The 21515-nt window shown below is 43.5% G+C and overlaps 1 protein-coding gene across 1 annotated transcript in view; it reads left to right on the top strand.

The window, feature by feature from the left end:
* Positions 1-697: 697 nt before the first annotated feature.
* LOC124620073 (leucine-rich repeat extensin-like protein 3) overlaps positions 698-21515 on the top strand; it is a 30228-nt gene continuing 9410 nt past the window's right edge. Inside the window, exon 1 of the mRNA XM_047146740.1 lies at positions 698-875. Within this exon, the coding sequence (XP_047002696.1) occupies positions 698-875 (178 nt within the window). The remainder of the gene's footprint in view (positions 876-21515) is intronic.

Genomic DNA, 21515 nt, shown 5'->3' with positions numbered 1-21515 from the left:
GCCAACCGGCCGAATGCGGTCAAACAGTGTCGCCCTCCCATTCCGAATAAACTCGCATTGGACGAAAATGGTCACAGTGAATCGGCGGCTGTATCCTGCGCGGAGTCTAACAAAGTCGTGAATTGGCAAATCACAGCGCTTCGCTTGAGGCGACGTCAAGAAGCGGGTACAACCTTGAACTGAGTATTTTGGTAACGGCCACTATAGTGATAGGCTCCCGCGAAGCAAGCGCAGGACGTCCGACTGACGGGGTATCGCGGGCAGGTAAACACGCATCTCTCTCTAGCCAGAGCTGCTGCGTGCAGGCCGCGCTCCCTATCGGCGGTTGGCCATTTTATTTGGCTGCGGCGGACCGTGGCGGCCCCGCGGGGGAGATATCATCGCTTTATCTGCAGGTGATTTATCTGCGGGGGTTCCCCCGGCGCTCGGCTCGGCTCTGGCTGTCCCGCGCCCAGCGGCAGAGCTCGGCTGCGGCCGCCTCGGACGCGCGATTGGCCGAAACCAATTACTCAGGCTGCCCGGGCGCGGGCTGGCTGGGCAGCGCTAGACCGGCGCCGCTCGCTGACGGCCCGCAGACGCGCGCGCGGCAGCCGACCCGGCGCGCCGCGGCACGCGGAACTTAATTTACATAAAAACCGAATTCCAGGCGGCGCATCAAAGGGCGCGTCGGTAGCGGCGCCATTAGTATGGAGATTCCATGCGCCGGCGCTGGCTGGCACTGCGGAATAACACGGCGGCGCCGCTCGCGTGTGGAGTCACGTCGCCCGGCGGCGAGCCGCGGTCGCCAGCTGATGCTGCCGCGGATGGCGGTCTGTCGGCTGCGACCGCCCGTCTCACGCAAATTACGCCAGCCTTCCCCAAGACGGATGCACAGAGTACGTACTACGTACGGAATATCCGAACTGATATGCTGAAAAAGATCTGAGACCTGGGCATAGAGGAAAGCACCAGATGTACATGTGGTGAAGAAGAAGACACAAATCACATACTCTACACCTGCACACAATATGCAGAGCCCAGAGGTAAGCTCAGAGAGGCAGTGGGACCTGATTCCTTCAGGAGTAAACAAACACTGCTCCAAACAAAGGAGAGCTACTCAGCAATCAAATCATTTGTTGAGGAAGCTTTTGACATCAGAGAAGTTACCAGGATCCTCAGTGACCTGGCTTAAAACATCTAGGTTCTCTGGATATCCAGAACAGCGACCACAGAGTTGCGCACTTGGAGGAGTCATGGTTGAGTGTGGAGGGGTGACGAGCTGTCTCTCAGAACCACCGATGATGCCTCTACATGGATCCTGGGACACCAGTGGCGAGAAGGGTATGTCGGAGGGGAAAAGAAACAAACGTATTGACAGAAACTGGCCGAGATCCTGGGAAACTGGCGATCGACAGCATGTGGGCCTGGCCAGCCTGGTGACTACAGGTTGTCCCCCTGACCACCTCCTTATTACGAACATGCTGTAAGTGGATGCTATACTGCTGACGAATGGGGTCGCCGTCAGCAGTGGTGGCGCCGCCTCCACGTGGTTCCCCGTGGGCACCCAATGGGGTGGCTAAAGGTGCTCTTCAAATGGACGGTCCATTCCCTCAGAAAGGGGGTAGTTCTTCCGAGCTGGTTCTCTTTGTTGTGGCGGAGTTCGGTAGTGGATACATGGGTTGGACTTGAAGGGAGTATGAGCGTAGGCTCGGGGATCCCTGATGATAATCCACCTCTGGCAAGGGAAAACCTAACCCAAAGCAGCCATGTACAATACTGATATGCGACTGTACTGAACACTTCCAAGCAAACACGAAGCTTCCAAGCTTACTGCCGGCCCTGGTGGCCAAGCGGTTCTAGGCGCTTCAGTCCGGAACCGCGTGACTGCTACGGTCGCAGGTTCGAATCCTGCATCTGGCATGGATGTGTGTGATGTCCTTAGATTAGTTAGGATTAAGTAGTTCTAAGCTCTAGGGGACTGTTGACCTCAGATGTAAAGTTCCATAGTGCTAAGAGCCATTTTTTGCAAGCTTACAACTTTCCTTTGTAATCTGGACTTCAATAAAAATGGCAAGGTGATATTAATCAGAACACAGGGAGAAGTTGTGATCTAAATGGCAATAGATTTATTCATCCTTAACATCACAAGACAACTGAGCCGTGGTAAAAATTGCTGTTTTGAAGAGCGCGCCGCAGCGCGCAGTGTGAAGCAGTCGTCCTCCGTTTCTGGCGGTGGCGCCGCTGTGGCAATGGCAGCTTTGGTGTCTCTCTCTAGTGGGAAAGGGCAAAGGTTGGCTGTTGACGTGCATTTAAGGGGCGCTATTAGCTCACCAGTCGGTCAGTCTGGGTCAGTCTCTCGTCCCCAGCTTGCTAGTCTGTCTCTCGTCGGCATTTGTTAGGCAGTTATAGTTCAATTCCTTTATTTTGGCAACTCGCGCATGCCCGCCCAGAAGCGGGAGATTGCTGCGTTGGCAGTTGCGCACGACGCACGCGCCAAGAGAAGCAGCGCCATAGTATAGTATAGTTCGCAAACTTAACGTTTAGGGGGGAGCGCGCAGTTTATGAAGTAAAGCCACCACGGCCGCATTAACCCTTTCGCTGCTTCAGAGACGTGCTCCCCGCATTCCGCGATGTGCGCGATTTTGTCATCACTGCACTGCTCGCCTGTGCAGACACATGGTGTTTCGACTGCTTTGACACAGTTTATCATTCGATTTCACAAAAACTATTTGGCTCAAAAATTTGACTTTTACACATCTTCTTGACTGATACCTTCCCCCCCATAAATGACTTGATTTTGTATGGAAGTTCAACGCAGTTATTGTGCAGCATTAGATGTAGTAAACCATTGCACGAAATTTTGAAGAGTTTGCAGAGGTAAAAGTCCATAGGGCATACTTTCCGTATGGTCGATTTTAGTTGGCACTAGAAATTTCAGAAAATTGCATTCAAACGAATAAAATTCATGAAGTAAGACACTTCGATACTGTTTTTAAGCAAAGAAAATTTTAAGCACCAAGCAAGGTTTGAACTCAGAACCTTTCGCTTAGCAGCCATAACCTTTTTTTTTTTTAACGTAACACAAATGGGCATTTATTTTTTTTATATAGCCAGCTATCCTAGCCACCTTTTTTAACAAAAAAGGAAAAAGGATTTTGGAAGGTTTGTTATTCTGCTTTTTTTAAATGGATAAAAGGAAGACCGTTCCTCTTCGGCTACATAAACAGAATAGTAGCAAGTCGCCCCGTTACGACAAAGGATGCTCCATACTATAGCCCGCTGCGGATTTGTCGATGACTGTCTTCTCGTTGCTGTGTTGTTTCCGTTATTTGTTCAATCTCATAAAAAAAAGGAACTGCGAAGAGGTGCTATGGCCTGCGACGCGGATTATGGGATGCGCTCCAGAGAAAATTAGAAAAATATTGCCTATATTTAGGGTTCTTCACGATCGCACAATGTCGTTCGTTGAGGTAATACAAAAAATCGGGTACTGTCTTTTCGCCATTACCGAATAGGTAGTGAACTGCATGGCCGCTGATCCACGTCACAGATTTCGTTTTTGCTCTTGGGAAATAAATCTTATCGGGGAAAAGATGTGACCGGGTAGTTATCCTGTCGGGAGTCGTGCGTGTGAGAAAAGCCAATATCTGACGCACCAAATACCAAACGTCCTTTGCCGACCCGCATTCGAAACTATGTTCGTCCGTGTCAACCACTTGGCATGTGGCACACAAGGATGAATCAGCGAGGCGGATGTGATGTAGGCGGGACTGGCACAACCGTTTCCCATTAACAGTGACGTACCATGCAGATTGCACGTCAGTATTAATGGTGGTGGCATTTACCGCCTGCCACACAGCGCGCCACTTTGTAGTGGGGTGTTTGCTTTCAATCACATTCGGCGTCCTGTTCATTTGCATGGCAGCATATATCGCCCTTGTCATCATCAAGCGTGTGGGTAGTAGTGCGGTGCGGATGTAGCTTAATTCAAGGAAGAATTGGCTAATGTGGAAGAAGGGTGCTGGTAAGTCCGATATCATCACAGGGGTTGCGAGTGAGATTGGTCGCAAGGCTTCCAGTAAGAGACTTGTGAGGCACGTCGGACTTCGTCGCCACAGTTGCAGGTGACAGCTGACGAACAGGGCCTTCGCTCTGTTCTGAACATGACAAAGGCCTAAACCTCCTCTGCTCCTCGGGAGGGTTAGGGACTCGTAACGAATCTTAAATACGCTAAAGACTACACTGTTGAGCGCCCATAACACCACCACCACCACCACCTTAATTAACATGCCCCTATTAACAAAGGATCCCAAAACTGCCAACATGCGGTGAGCCAGGGTAGGTGGTATCGGGAGTATCTGTGCAAAATGGAGGATACGTGACGCCAAATAGACGTTAGCATACCGTGTCCGTTGCGAGAGATCTAGATGTCTCAGACGGTGGTCACTTATTCCTGCTCGCATCTGATTCAATAAACGCATGTAGTTAAGGGCTGTTGAACGCTTCATGTCAGATGTGAAATCAATGCCAAGACAGCGGATTGTGTCACTGATTCGTAGCGGTGCGACGCTCTCGTCGGGTAGGCCTCTGCCTATAGACAGGGCGTGTGACTTGTGGAGATTGAGATGGCTCCCCGATGCCGCGCCGTAGGTCGCCACCCACGCCAGTGCTGCACGAACATCGTCATTATTGCGAAGAAGGAGTACCAGATCATCCGCATAGGCAGTGCAGAAAAAAGTGTGTCCACCAAGGGATATCCCAGTCAGGCGTTGTCGGAGGCCGCAGAGGAGTGGTTCCAAGACGAGGGCGTACAATATCGCCGAAAGAGGGCAGCCTTGTCGCACCGATCGCTGGATCTATATCGGCGGCGTGAGACGGCCATTATATAACACTTTGGACGTCGCGCCGCGTAGGAGACGCATCAGTACATTAACTATGACGTCCGGATACCCCATGTGTCGCAGTACCTCCATCAAAAATAAGTGGTCGACTCTGTCAAAGGCCTGGCTAAAGTCGAGTGAGGCCAAAACCCCTGGCAGTTGGCGAGCTTTGGGTAGCTCGATCATATCTCTATATCGGCACAATGCAGTGCGAATATTATGGTCAGCACCTAACGATGCCTGGTCCTGCGACACAACACATCGTACTGATCGCTTGAGGTGTGCCGCCAGAAGCCGGGTGAAAATCTTTAACTCACTATTGAGTAAGGTCAAGGGCCGATAGTCACTGATCCTGGATCCGCCTAGTGGTTTGTGTATGGGCACAATCAGTCCATCTAGGAAAGCCCCAGGGATCTGTGACGTGGGAGACATAAGATCGCGGCAAATATCAGTCCATGCTGGTGCCAGCAATTGTTGATATGTCCGGTAAAATACCAGAGGAAGGCTATCAGGTCCCGGGGACTTATGAGCAGCCCCAGCCTGTATTGCTTCCGTTACATCTGCAGCCGCTGTCGGAGAGATCGTGCCATAAGCGAGTTGAGAGACTTCGGCTATCACCTCTGGGGGATGTCGATGTTCCGAGTACAGCCTAGTGTAGTGAGCATGAAGGGCGTTTCCTATGTCGCGCTGGATATCGAGGCGTCGTCCGTCTTCCGTCGTGATAGCTTGGACCAGTGTCTTGCGTCGGCGCCGTCGTTCTGCAATGACGTGGTACATGGACGGTCCCTCCTGTGCCACTCTGTCTTGAGTGCGCGCTCTGACGATCGCACCCTCAAGGTGGCAACGTGTTAATCTGATGATCTGTGCCTTGGCACGGTTCACCGTCACTTGCCGTGCAGGTGAGTACGGCAGTGTTGTACGTTCCCTTAAGATGCTGTAGTAAAAGTCCATGGTATGTCTCTTCCATGTTGCAACATCTCGGCCGTAGCCTATCAAGGTCTTCCGGAGGGCTGGTTTGGCGCAGAGTAACCACCACGACAGTGTACACCGGTAGGAGCCACGCCGGCGGCTACAAGAGTCCCACGTGTTCTCTATAAGGCGGCGGCATTCCTGAGAAGCTAGGTGGGGGACGTTCAACTTCCAAGGACCACGGCTGTGCCATACCTTCTGGCGGCCGAGGGTAATAGCCCAGATGTAGGCCTCGTGGTCAGAAAAAGCTGTGGGCCAAACTTCGGCAGCTCTTGTCCCCACAGCTATGGAGCGCGATATGTAAATCCGGTCGATGCGGCTGGAGGAATGGCTGGTGTAGTGAGTAAATCCGGGCCGATCGCTACAAACATGTTCCCACGAGTCCACCAATTGAAGATTATTTATAATTGTCGTAAGTTCTGCGCAGGGAGAATGATGTGGTAACTGATCCTTAGGTGCTAGGCTACTGTTGAAGTCCCCTCCGATTATCAAGGCGTCCTGACGGCCCATAAAGATATACCTTCGCGGAGGAGGATGGCCACACTACTGCCATTGGCAGACGCATGTGAGACCCAAGTCTTGTAGCCATAGGGTTCCTTGAAGTCTGCGACATACACCTCTTGAAGGAGCGCAATGTCGATGTCTGCTGCGTTGAGTAGAACCTGTAGCATCGCTAGTTTATGTCGGGCACGTATGTTGTTGATGTTAATCGTCGCTAGACGGTATGTTTGGTCAGCCAGGTCGGCAACTGGGTAGTGTAGGAGGCCAGGTGTGCGCGGCAGGGGCGGCCCCACAGAGGCTGACGATACAGCCGTAGTCACTGTGGTTGGCTGGTGCTGCGTACAGCCGAGGGAGCATCTCTGCCTTCGGCATCATACTGGTGCTGTGGCTCATCCTCGACATCATCCGCCCAAGAATCAGATGCAGCAATTGATAACTGTTGATTAGTGCTGTCAGTAGGGCGTTTGATCGCATGTTCAGTAGCAGAAGTGATGTTGTCAGACCGAGGCTCAGAAATTGTATCCGCCGTAGCATCGCGATGGGAAGGGTGAGTTGTGGTGGTAGAGTCCTGAGTGTCGTCCGACGCCGGATATTCGTCCGGGTCACACATCCGAAGCGGGCAATCATCGGATGGCGTATGCCGCCGTTTCTTGCGTTTTCGAGGGGACCGTTGTTTCCAGACATGTTGTTCCGTGTCAGAGTGCGGGCGACAATCATCTGATGCGGTCTCCATTGGTAGGAAGGCGGAGGTCGGGACACTTTCCGTTTCTACTTCCATCTTCTCTTTAGGCTCGTCTTGGTGGCACAGTTGATCACCGTCTTGAGGTAAGTCTGCCGATGACGTCGTAGAGGGGGATATGGTGTCCGCCACACTGTCACCGACCGCTGACTGCAATATGGTGTTACGATCCTGGGCAGGAACAGCTGTTGCGGTTGCAGCCGCTGCATACCTGATGGTGAGTGAAGTAGGCGTCGCCGGGGATGGAACTTCACCAACCGGTGTCTGAGTCAGTCGGCGTTGAATGCAGGCCGATCTGACATGTCCTTCCTGGCCACAGCCGGCGCAAGTACGCGGTTGTCCGTCGTACATGACAATGGCTCTGCAGCCGCCAATTACTAAATAGGATGGCACATGCTTCGTCAGATCAATCTTAATTTGTCGCACTCCATTTAAGACGGGGTACGTCTCAAACGTTTCCCATTTTTCAGCCAAGTGGCTTAGCACGTTGCCGTACGGTTTGAAAGCTGTCATCACAACATCTGGCGGGACTTCGAATGGCAGCTCGAAGACCCTCAGAGTGCGAAGGCCTAATCCAGCGTGGTCGATCGTGACAGTTCCTATGTGACCATCAGAATGCTTAAATTTGAGTCCATGAGCGTGTCGGCACACAACATCAGAGCACGCCTTTTCATTGATCAGTTTTATGTAGACGACACTTCGTGTTATAGAAAAGTGGATCCCAATGATGGAGGAGGAGGAGGAGGAGATTAGTGTTTAACGTCCCATCGACAACGAGGTCATTAGAGACGCAGCACAAGCTCGGGTTAGGGAAGGATGGGGAAGGAAATCGGCCGTGCACTTTCAAAGGAACCATCCCGGCATTTGCCTGAAGTGATATAGGGAAATCACGGAAAACCTAAATCAGGATGGTCGGACGCGGGATTGAACCGTCGTCCTTCCGAATGCGAGTCCAGTGTGCTAACCACTGCGCCACCTCGCTCGGTCCCAATGATGTTTTGAGGTGCAATATGAAATTCTTCCCTGATGAAACGTTCAATGTCAAGTGCTCAAGGTCTTGCGTAGTCCGCTTGAAATGTGATCTTAATTGTGGACTTGCGGTACGAGTGCGCCATGGCACTACCGAGACACGGACGCGTGACACTCGCCGCAGCGGAAGATAAATAGTAAACACTCGCGCGCGCGGTGCGCTAACAGGGGGCACAGGCACGACGACCTTGCCCTACCGCCGCTAACAGCGGACTGACTTTAAAACAGCACGCAAAATACCGACAAACACTGTTGGTATGACTATAATTACTCACGTTTCGTCGAAGTACAATAGGAAATAAACAATTACCGCTGTTCTTTATTGCGAAAAAGCGGTTAGTGAGAATGATACAAACACCTTTCCTTGCTATCGCCTGAATTAGGAGGCTTATTGCTTGTTTGGTTTAATTAATTAGTAGAATATGAAGCAATTGGTATAAAGAATGCTTTTTCCAAACTTTCTATAAAAGAAAATCTGCTATCAAGACACTGCTTTTGTTCAATTACTTTATTTATGACTGAACGTTTCTAAAACTGACGACACTCGTCCGTGCTCTGCACTGCAGTCGAGCTCTGGCAACGTCGTTCTCTGTTCATTGGCTGACTGTATTGTGTGACGTCAGATGCGCAGAAGGAACCCAAACTCGGCCGCCGTCATAAATGACGCGCACTTTAAACACTTCCAAGTAAACACGAAGCTTGCAAGCTTACTGCCGGCCCTGGTGGCCAAGCGGTTCTAGGCGCTTCAGTCCAGAACCGCGTCACTGCTACGGTCGCAGGTTCGAATCCTGCCTCTGGCATGGATGTGTGTGATGTCCTTAGGTTAGTTAGGTTTAAGTAGTTCCAAGTTCTAGGGGACTGATGACCTCAGATGCTAAGTCCCATAGTGCTCATAGCCATTTTTTGCAAGCTTACTACTTTCTTTTATAATCTGGACTGCAATAAAAGAGCAAGCTGATGTTAATCAGGACACTGGGAGAAGTTGTGATCTAAATGACAATAGATTTATTTATTCTTGACATCACAAGGCAACTGAGCCGCGGTAAAAATCGCTATTTTGAAGAGGGCGCCGCAGCGCGTGGTGGGAAGCAGTCGTCCTCCGATCCTGGCGGTGGCGCCGCTGTGGTAATCGCAGCTTTGGTCTCTCCCTCTGGTGGGAAAGGGCAAAGGTTGCCTGTTCACGTGCATTGACCTTTTTGCCGCTTGGTGTAACCAGTGGCTCCTGAAAATCAATCCTTCCAAGACCCAGGCAATCATCGTAGGTCGTACCACTCGCTCCTTCCGGCTCCTGGATTTCTCCCTTAACGTCTGCACCCGTCCTGTCTGCCTCACCCCCACCCTCACCTATCTTGGCCTCACCATTGACCTTCACCTCACCTGGATCCCTGATCTCCGCTCCATCCAATCCAAAGCCCACAACCGTCTCCGACTCCTCAAACTCCTCTCTGGCCAGACATCGGGGTTGCACCCCTCTACCATCCTCCACACCTACAAATCCTTAATCCGTCCCATCCTCTTTTATGCCAGTCCCGCCTGGATATCTGCCCCCCCCCCCCCCGATTTGACCAATCAGAGACTTTAAAGTTAATTGGGAGAAAAGGAAAAAAAGATTCAGCTTCACACCCTCTTTCCCACCCGTTTACGCCGTGTCTTTTGCTAACAACATGACCAGGATGGAACCACGGCTCTCCATAAAACGCTTGTTATCTCATCTGTTGCGTCCATTTCGAAGTTTCCAAAGAATGGCCATAAACTCGCTAAAAGCCTCATTCTTACACAAATATGTTTTGTAACAGAGTCTGGACGTCTGGGCACCAGTGACACGTCCCATGGAAATTCGCAGAACGCACATAGATGTCCCATCGGCTTCCTGCCTAACAAGGCCCCATCCTCAGCTTTAATGCCGGTCTGCAATGCGCTGGCCATTTTGCAGTGGCGACTTCTCGGCGCTAGTCAGTCTACCTGGACACAGGTGCCGACTGACTGGCGCCAACCAACTTGTCTGCGCAATGAAACCGCAGAACTCGGCCGTCCGGAAATTCCACCTAGATTCCGCAGAAAAAACGCGCTTCCCTCGGCCCTCCGTCACCATGCTTTTGCTGCAGTCGTTTAAATCGGCACCCTATTCCTTTGAACGCAGGTAAAGCTTACCGTTATTCCTTCCCTAGTGCACGCCAGCAAGAGCATTAACTACAGCCCACCATTTCATCATGATGTATGAAGTCAAATTGCAATAAACATCATATTCCCTAAGAACATGAAGTAGCATAATACCAAATCAGAAGCGAGAGTGCCCTGCAATCTCTCAAGCATACAAGATGAACCCAAATTCCATAGGCAAACTATCGGAGGCTATTATTTATTTATCTATTGCAAAGTCAAAAACCTGTTACCTCATGTTTTAAAAAAGGTCGTACATCTCACAGTTTTCGTTCGCCATCTTTTCTGTAGTTTTTGTTTTTGTTGATGTTTTTGTTCTTACAACTACATCATATCTACATCATATACCGCAAACCACCTAATGGTGTGTGGCGGAGAGTACGTTCGGTACCACTATCTGATCCCTCCAACCCTGTTCCACTCGCGAATAGTGCGTGGGAAGAATGATTGTCGGTAAACCTCTGTATTGGCTCTAATTTCTCGAATTTTATCATAGTGGTCAATGCGCGAGATGTATCTAAGGGGAAGTAATGTGTTGTCCAACTCCACCTGAACAGTGCTCACCCGTTGCAAATCTCTCCGTGATGCACAACGCTTCTCTTGTATCGTCTGCCAGTGGAGTTTACCATGTCCGTAACGCTCTCCCGCCAACTATACGATCCCGTGACGAAACACGCCACTGTTCGTTGGATCTTCTCTATCTCCTCTATCAGTCCTACCTGGCAGGGGTCCCAGATAGATGACCGATACTCAAGAATCGGGCGAACAAGCGTCTTATAAGCCCCTTCTTCGTTGGGTGACTTACATTTCCTTAAGATTCTTCCGATGAATCTGAGTCTGGTATCTGATTTTCGCTATCCGATTGTAACCTCCCAACAGAAAAATTATATGTCTAATAACCTCCCAACAGCAAAAAAATATAAGTATATAATTCACATTCAGCGTAACCTTCCAACAGATACACTCCAAAACCTTCCAACAGTAAAATTTCGTAACCTCCCAATAATACAATGTGACTAACTTCTCAACAAAATTGTCGCTCACTTATAACCTTTGAATAATGAATCTCAATTGAAGCTGGTGAATTTTGGACGTCAGCAGCGCTGCGACATGGCCCTGAAAGATCATTCTGAATAAATTGAAAATTCTTACCTCAATAAGGTCGCCGGATAACGCATATATATCTGCTCCTATCAGAAATTTTTCTGGCACAGCCCTGTGCAATGCTGTCCGATAGATTCGTCATTTATAAAAGGAAACAACTGATTTTTCTTTTCAATAATCGGGATGACCAAGGATTGGAGAAATTAGTAAATCATTTAAATTGAAATGAATGATTGTCAAAAGTTACTTTTTATGAGAAAGATTATTATTAAGAGATTTTTTAAAACATTTACGTGGGACTTGATATAACAATACTGCATATGCGCGAGGCTGCTTTTTACTTACATTATACCGCTCAGGCTCCGCCAACGCTCCCCCACGACCGGCCCAGCCAACTCGATACACACGACTGCTCGCTAGCAACAACTTACTCCTACTGCATATAAGACTGCTCTCTGGTCTGAGATTTTCTTACAGCTTACATATCGCTGGCAGCGCATGAGCAATCCATCGAAATTACAGCTGCACGAGTGCGCTAGCAACAAATTCTTTAGTCATGGACCTCTTACAGAACCCTCCACTGGCGGGGGGGGGGGGGGGCAAAAATTTGGCAGCGATGGTGATCTATTTAGTTACTAAGTCTAAAGTCACAGAGTATATACATCATTGATAAGTGCAGAACATATTAAGAAATTAAATAGAGTGCACATGCATTGAGTACAGAACATATTAAGAAATGACAAAATGTATACGCAATGAGTACAAAATATATTAACAAATGACATAAAGTGCACACGTGCTGTATAAGTCTTCAGCATTTTTTTTACAAGAATTTAAACATATTGAGAAATGAAATAAAGTGCACACACACTGTATAAGTCCTTACCATTTTACAAGAATTTAAACATATTGAGAAATGAAATAAAGTGCACACGCACTGTATATGTCTTTATCATTTTACGAGAAGTTAAACGTATTGAGAAATGAAATAATGTGCACACACACTGTATAAGTCTTTAGCATATTTAGGAGAACTGATCATATTAACAAATGAAATGAAGTGCACACGCACTGTATAAGTCTTCAGCATTTTCTTTACAAGAACTGAATACATTAAGAAATGAAATAAAGTGCAGATGCACTGTATAAGTCTCTGACATTTTACGAGAACTAGGAAAGGAATGGTAAGGGTAGCATCATGGTTGTAGCACAGTGGGTTGCACGTAGCTGCACTGAAAGTTCATGTCTTTATACACAAGCACAACACAAAGTGAGACAATCTGAAGTTCTCTTCCCTGAAGTATTTATCAGTGTAGCCAAGACACTGAAACATTAATATTGTATGTTATCATTTTGGTAGTACATTAGGTACACCAAACAGTAGGACCATAATGACATCTCCTTCAGTCAGAGTGGTGGACAGTTTGATGTCAACACCACATTCTGGTAGAATCCATACTCTTACATCAACATAGAATTAGTGCAAAAACAAAATATAGTGCTCCATGATTATGAGGATGAACAGGACATACGGATAATGCAGTAATTGCTGGTAATTAGGTCAGAAGTATTATAGTAATTATTGGCGTAGCATTTATGCATAAGTCATCACATTACAGTGATCATTGGCATACCATTTATGCATAAGTCATTTCCTTACAATAATCAATGGCATAACATTTATAGAGTATAACAAAATAATATTTATGGAAATTATTGGCATAGCATTTATGCATAAGTCGTTCATTATAATAATCATTGGCGTACCATTAATGCAGTATTAAAAAATATCATTCATAACGCATCTCATTACAGTAATTATTGGCATCATGTCATCTCATTATAGTAATCATTAGCATCATAAGACATCTCATTATAGTAATCAGTGGCATTCATTGGCCAGTTATTAAACATGTAGCAAGTATTGAGTATTACAAAACACTATTCATAACTCATCTGATTGCAGTAATTATTGGCACTCACTGGCCAGTTACAAAGTATTCATATAGTTTTACAAAACATTATTCAGTATTATTCACAAGTCATCATTCAAAACAAGAGTTATTGCGTGTAGCATCAAGCTGCTAGTGTTTATATATGATATCATGCAAGTGACATAAGACATATTTAAAATGTAAGACATTGTAACTATTACTCAAGGTCTGTAGTCCAATAATACATAGATATAATGGATTCAATACATCAGAGAAATTTGCATTATATTTAGGACTAGAAATATATCTTAAACTGGTAGCATTATTTAGTTGTATACTGGTAATAGTCGGGACTGGTAATATTTTTTTTTTTTGTGCTAGCAATGCATTGCGTTGGGATCGATAATTAATTGCTGGGGCATGAAAATATTTGCTTTTGACTTATTGCTGGAAATAAGGATTAATAACGTCGTTTGTCATGAGTCAGCTGTAGCAAGGTTATGAAACTAGTACAGTTTATGTGATCACATTCATAAATGATAGAGAGAACTGGGTAAAAAATGCAAGTATCAGAACAGGTTAATAACTAACTGGTTATAGCACATTAATATCATGAAAAGCTCCTCCTGGAAAAAATACAAAATGGATTATTGAGCTGAAAGAAGAAATGTATTCATATTATGCTGAAAAGTAGTAAACTTCGAATTAACAGGTAATGAAACGTGTACTCAATATCTGTGTACTGTAGCTGTCTTTCCCAAAACATTCAGTCATTATACTATGCGACATAAGACATGCTGTCAAAAGGAACTGCAACAAGTACTTAAATAATTACATAGCATCTCTTAACTAATAGTAAATATATAAACTTAATCATAATTGTCATCTGCAATGAAAAACTTCATTATTCATGTTATCATAACTTCATCATTGTCATCACCTGCAAAGAAAAACTTCATTATTCATATTACCATATTCTTCATATAACTATTCATCATCATTTATTATCATCTGCAAAAAATAGACACTTCATTATTCATATTCATATTACCATTTACTTCATACAACTATTCATTATCATTCATTACTTCCTATAGTATAGAGTTTCTTACTTCTAGCATATTTCATCACTAAAGTTAACATGTGTAGTTCTGTCTTACAGCCTGCAATAATCAGCTCGTATTCTGAAAGAAAAATAATTAGTTAAGACTGCCATATACAGTGTGTATAGTTTATTCTGGTTAATGCTTGTTAATTCTGATCCATTTACTCTTCATGACAAGGTATTGCATTTTCTTTCTTTCATTCCAGTTGTGAAATCTCCATTTCATAGTAAACCACTGTGGTTGTATAACTTATTTCCTTTACATGGTATTGGTTTCTGAAAATGATGACTACGGATTAATATTTTGCATTTAATTCATATACCCATTAAATAAAAACTTTTTTCTAGTGATGTAACTAAGCATACAGCATAGCATGACAGAAAACATATTAAGTAAAAAACATAATCAGTTTCCAAGCGCAAAAATCTACACACAGTATCATAATGCGGTAGCAAAAAATGTAGAACAGTCAAGATATTGAGATATCATAAGGAAAAATGTCAAAGTCAACTGGTGTTTGTTACATCTTAAAAATTTCATAGTGCATACAGAGAAAAGTCTACTTTCAATAGGAAAATAATCATACATACACAAAAAATGGAAAATGTGCACGGTCTGATATATAACCACAAGAAAAGCGAACTGCTAACCTTACCTTGCCAAGCACTTTCCATGAAAAAAAAATGCGATCATCATCAGTAAGTAGTCACATAAATATAATTGCATAAGTAGTCATATATATATTAGGAAATGCCATAACACTGTGATAAATCATAAAGTATGTTCATTCAATAAAGAGTTTAATATTGGAGACATGGTGATTGCCTTTGCTTTTTCTGGTTCTCAAAGTTTCGACATGTACTACATTGGGGTGAGGAATGCTGCGAATTCTATATAGACCAGTGTATAGAAGCTCAAATTCACTGCATCCACTCTTTCCTCTGTTGGATAAATAGTGTGTGCGTACTAACATCTTCTGTCCAATGTGAAAGTCACGGCGTGTACAAACCTGTTTTTGCTGTCTTCTCCGGCGCTCTGCGGCATTATAAAGACTCCTTGTCTCTCTCTCTCTCTCTCTCTCTCTCTCTCTCTCTCTCTCTCTCTCGCACTGTCACAGCAAGTTACGCAGCATGATACATCATATATGTCCCTCTTGTAGACGAACGTTTTTGGGCAAAAACAAACGCGAGCGTTCACACAACACTATATCGATGATTGTTTATGACGCTGTATTAATGTCCGCTAGAGTATTAATGTCCACCATATTTTTTATGATATTTTGTATTAGTGAATGACTATCTAAATGGAAATTATAGATTTGGGTGCATAAACTGCTGACAAAGCCTGTGCTGTTTGAAAATTTCTGATGCAGCTTATATGCATAGCTTACATGCTTGCTTTTATTCATTTGTCGAGGATGGCATGAGATGTGATCAGAAACCTTTTTCATCATCACTCGAAGCTTCTGTCACTCGCCTTGGGATGTCTCAAACGGATAATCTAGCCATTCGGCCAAGCCCCACAAAGGAAAACCTCGGGATAGATTTACCATCCTCGTATTTCTCACGTGCAAAGAAAATTAATTGAATTACAATGTAAAAAAATATTTACAATATAGATTTTTTTTGAATGAATTTAAACACTGTTCACAAAAGAAACACAACACTGTTAATCTTCTGTGTCTTGAGGTTAACCGTCGACGCGTTGGTTTACGTCCATCTACGATTCCCTTCTATCCGTAACCTCCAGGTAACTGATTGAATTCTATTCCCATATCACCGTCTCCTCGTGGGTATTACGGTTTTCCGCATATGGTTAACATGAAAATAAGAGTCAGTGTAAATTCCGTGGAAAAGGTGTTTGATCTATGCTGAGCTGAAATAGAATCTAATCTAAAGTTCTTTCTAATTCTCTTTCCTGAATTCGAAATATTCGGAAGTCGTAAGGTGTTCTTCATTTCCATCAACAACCCTAGAATGCACTATACACAAATCCAACTGCTGCTGCCATGTTAACTTATGCTCGTCATCTTTCAGATGGACTTTAACACTTGTTGATGTGCTTATAACTGAAAGGCATTCGCTCAGTTCGTAACTTCGCGAGCAACAATTGATATAACATAATTTACATACACAGGTATGTTACAACAATAGTACAACTATAAAGACAATGTCCATCACAAAAGATTGAAACAAAGTAATAGGCGTCCTTTGAAAACTGAGAACGGGTTACGCCTTCCGAACAGCATGACTTCAGCTTAGCGAGTAAAAAAGCAAATACAAACATATACTGACATTGTTAAATTGACATAAGAAAAAAATATCTTGCCATAGACCAGATTCATTTGAGTCACTAACCCCTGGTCATTATGCATTGTGAAACCTGATTGAAGTTACTATCAACTAAATAAAAAAAAATTTTAAAGAAATCATTCATACTATAGCTAAATTCTCTGCATACTGAAAAGAAAACTTATCTTTACAGTGGAAAACAAATACATAATGTCTGCATATCTCTCGTACATTATGTCTCAAAAGAAAAACTAACTACTAAATTGCAAAAAGAAAGAAACTATCCTAACTATGATTCATAGGTTTAATGAAAATTCCCTAATCAATATTATTTGATAATAATAGTATCTGCAATCTTCAGAATCTGCAGTCATTATGAAATTTCTTTAAGAAGTGATGAGGATACATTCCTTTCACCTTTCCATTCTTCACATCCTTCAAAATATAAGTTCCTGGATGGGGTATTTTGGTAATCACAAATGGTCCTTGATACAATAATTGCCATTTTGTGTTTTTCCTCTGTATGAGTGAAGCCTTAAGATGAGTTTTTACTAAAACTTGGTCTTTCACTTTATATGTTTTTATTTTTCGAACTCCATTGCCAAAATATATTTTCCTTTTTCTTGCCTTGTCCGTTATATTGAGTAAGGATTGTCGTACTTTATTTTGTAGGTCTATTTTGTTAATAGCTACTTTAGGAATTGGTCGAGTCCAGTCATTCTGTCCCTGTTTTCCAAACATCAGTTCATATGGGGTGTATTCTGTCGTAGTATGTGGCATATTGTTTACAATTTCCTGAAAATCGTGAAGATAATCGATCCATTTTGGTTGCTGGTTGTGACAATATGTTCTCATGAACCGGTTTAATTCACGAAAAATTCGTTCCACGGGATTCGCCGAAGGGTGGTACACTGATGTTAGAATTTGTTTTATACCACAGCTGGTTGTCGGTCAAAAACTTCCTTACGTAGTCTTTCCTGTACTTCCTTATTCCAGTATTTGTGCAAGAAAGCGCGTTCAAATTGGTCATAATCTTGACACCAATCGGATGCTTCTGACGCCCACATCGATTCATCTCCATGTATGAATCCTGCAACGTACATAATGTTTTGTTGCTCAGTCCACATTCGCGGCAATATCCCTTTAAATTGCTTGATAAATACCACGGGATTGATAGACTTTCTTTCGGGAATAATTATCTGGGATTGACGATATTTAAGCATTTTTTCTTCATTCATAGTGACAGGTGTATTCTGGTGGCTACTTCGCGGTGAATGATAATCTCGATAATTTGTTTGTGGTTGATTACGTGAATATGAACCAATACATGGATATTGTTGCATGGATTCGGTTTCACTGGTTTCGTCAGGAATAATGTCTGCTTTTGATAAACTGCAAGTAGTATGTGCCCCGCTAGTATTAACTAGACCATGCTGGAATGCTTTTAATGTATTTTCTATCTCTGCTTTCCAGGCAGGAAATTCATCTCCTATATTCGCCTTTATCTCTTTAACTTCTGCTTTGAGTTGTTCTTGTGCAGCTTCGTTGTTAACTTGCACGTTAGAAACCGTTTCTTTCAAGGTTTTGTCAACATAATTTCGCACTGTCTCGGTTTGCTCTTTCGCCCAATCTTCAATATCCTTAGAGAATGCGATCTTATGTTCATTGAAAAGTTTCTCTATGTGTTTCTCGCCTTCGAGACTGAGAGTGTCTATCCTCAATGACAGCTTGCTCGTTATCGTGCTTAATTGTATTCACGTCTTGCGCAATAGTGTTCTGTACATGAATAACTTCTTGCACTTGGTGATTTAGTGTATCTTGACGACATAAGTTGTCTTTGTATTTGTTTGTTAATTCCTGATACTGTTGTTCTTTTGTAACTATGAGTTTTGCCTGACTGGCAATCAAGTGACTCTGCTTTGTTTCCAAACTCTGGAATTTTTCAGTAATCTTATCATTTATTTCTTTTAGTTTATTAGATTGCTCCTGAGCCAAATTAAATTGCGCACTCTCCAATACTTGGAATCTACGATTCATGTCATTTGCAAACGTGGATTGCGTGGTTTCCAATGCTTGGAATCTGCGATTCATATCGTTTGCAAACGTGGATTGTGTGGTTTCCAATGCTTTAATCCATTCTGTTATGACAGTCAAACTTGACATCAGCTGGTAAAACAAATCGGTATTCTCAGCAATTGACGATTGCTCTGGGCTTAATGAGGATTGTACCGAAACAATTTTCGGTACAGTCATTTCGTTTTCGCACGCGTCTGTGTCAGAGATGAAATTTATGTTGTTTGTTGGTTGCTTCATATTTCTCTGGACTTCTTTCGACATATGAATGTCGGAACTAGCAACCGTTTGTGTCGGCGGCGTGAGCGCATCAATTACTGCCGGTTGCTCAGCCGTAATCGGTGGTATTAAATTCTGTGGCACTAGTTGACGATGCATTCACACTATTTAATTCATTTTGTGGCATTGTGATGCGTGCTTGCTTATTGTCTTTTAACATAGATCTAGTTATCACCATGTAAATAAGCAATTGACAGTTTCTCCTCTAAATAAGTCCTACAAAAGGGATTAAATTTTACACACGCAAAAAACGTTAATGTCCTAATGCTGTTAATGTACACTTTACAATGTGACACAAACACAGTACACAGATAACACATAAAATATTGTCTTACTATATCTACTGAAATACTGGAATTCTAGTAACATTAATGTAGCAACAATATTTATACTTAGAAAATTAATACATGAAAGGTCACTACAATGCATAAATGCTCAAGAAGGCTAATAATTCAGATTTTTTTTCGCAGTTTGCCTTGAAAATGGCGGGGTGTTCTCCCGCCGAAATATCGGCGGTCGCTGAAAGTGTTACCTGGCTGAATTCCCGGAAGTTATTTGAAAGTTGTATACGCCAGGAGAAACTCAGGTCTCAATAATTCAGATATTCTGGCCTTTTTGAAGTTTCTGCTCGGCTGCTGGGACGGCGTACTCGTTCTCTTCACAAGATACTCCCGCACGTTCCGTTAGCATGAAACATACAAAGGACCATAATGTAGTTACTCTATAAAACTAGACATACATACACACAATGAAACATTAATTACTAAATTACTAACATAGTTATATTGAAGGGTCACTATGAGTGTTGTATCAGGATCGTGTCCTGTTTAACGGTAGACATATATAAAGATTCCTTTGGAAAAAAAAAGATTTTTTTTGTTTTTACCACTACTACTACTAGGCTAATTACTGTTCAGCACTACAGGGCCTTTACACTGAAATGTTTCCCCACACCACCTAGTACTGTCTTTCTATGTGTGTGAGTAACTGTATGTTCACTGTTGTGGGTAATTACACACAGCATACACAGGACGATGTGTGAAACTGATAGCGATTACACGCTTCTGCTGTTGTAGAAATCTGCTCCAGATGCTGCAGATACCGTGTTGAGCTGAAAGTGGTAACCAAAGTACGGAGAAATATTCTTCGGGGCTCTGTTGCATAGCAATCAGATTGCTTTCAGTGCTGAGAAATGTCCAGGTACTATTGTGGATTTGAATGATCCATGAAGTGACTTCTTTTCCGAATAAAATATCGAACTATTTCACTAGAACTGAACGCTCCCGTCGGAACTGTTCTCAAGCTGGTGTTTATTAGTAAATCACACTAGAAGTGTATCGCTGGGTGTATAATAACACGTACCTTCTTGAAATGAACAATATTTTATTGATCTATTAACTGATTTCCTTCCATATACACATATATTTTACAATGTGAATCAAAAACTCGCAATGGCGTCGATTTTTACATCACAAGAATGGCTCTCCTCTCCTCAAATTATTTTTACTCCTAAGAAGAACAAAAGCTCTATCTCCTAAGAATAATTATGTGAGCGCTGACCACCACAGAGTAATAAACAAAAATCTTTGTCTCTCTCTCTCTCTCTCTCTCTCTCTCTCTCACTGTCACAGCAAGTTACGCTGCATGATACGTCATAGCACGTTTGATGTTGTTGAGCGCAATCTCAATTATTTCATGGTATCGTAGTCGACGAGATGTAGGAAAGGATACTAATTCTTTAATTTTGTTAGGTGGTTCAACATTTTTCAATATAACAGTCGGAGATAGCATAGTAGATTCATTTGGTATGGAATTAATTACATCCTGGAATGAGAGTATGTGTGTATCCCAATCAATACGTTTTTATGGCAGTATATTCTACATAGTTTACCAATTTCTTTCATTAGTCGTTCACAAGGGTTCGAAGAAGCGTGATACTTGGATATATAGATCGGAGAAATGTTTCTGGCTCGTAACATACGTGTCCATTTCGCAGATCGAAATTGTGGTCCATTGTCAGAAATTACTTTTAATACATGTCCTACATGGAATAAAAAATGTTTTACAAATGCATTCGCAATAGATTTAGCAGTAGCTTTGCGTAACGGAGTGAAGGTAACAAATTTCGAAGTGAGTTCAACAGCGACAAGTATGTAGCAAAAACCTCAATTAGTTCTGGGAATCGGTCCAAACATGTCTACAGCGGCCATATGTCTCAATTTAATCGGTACAATAGGATGTAACGGAGGAATAAGTGAAGTCGTGTCTGATTTAGCTTTCTGGCAGATTTTACAAGACGCTAAAACTCGTCGAATATGTTTCTCTATGTTTTGCAAAATAACAGATCTGTCTTAGTATAAGAAAACATTTTCTGGCTCCATAATGTGCGTAAATTAAATGAGTATACCAAATTAATTTGTTAACAAGTTCGTCAGGAATACATAATAACCAGTTGTTGCTGTCAGGGCGAG

This window comes from Schistocerca americana, chromosome 6 (genome assembly GCF_021461395.2).
Source record: "Schistocerca americana isolate TAMUIC-IGC-003095 chromosome 6, iqSchAmer2.1, whole genome shotgun sequence".
Classification (NCBI taxonomy): domain Eukaryota; kingdom Metazoa; phylum Arthropoda; class Insecta; order Orthoptera; family Acrididae; genus Schistocerca; species Schistocerca americana.
The sequence above is the reverse complement of the archived record's forward strand: the minus strand, read 5'-3'. Positions and strand labels throughout refer to the sequence as shown.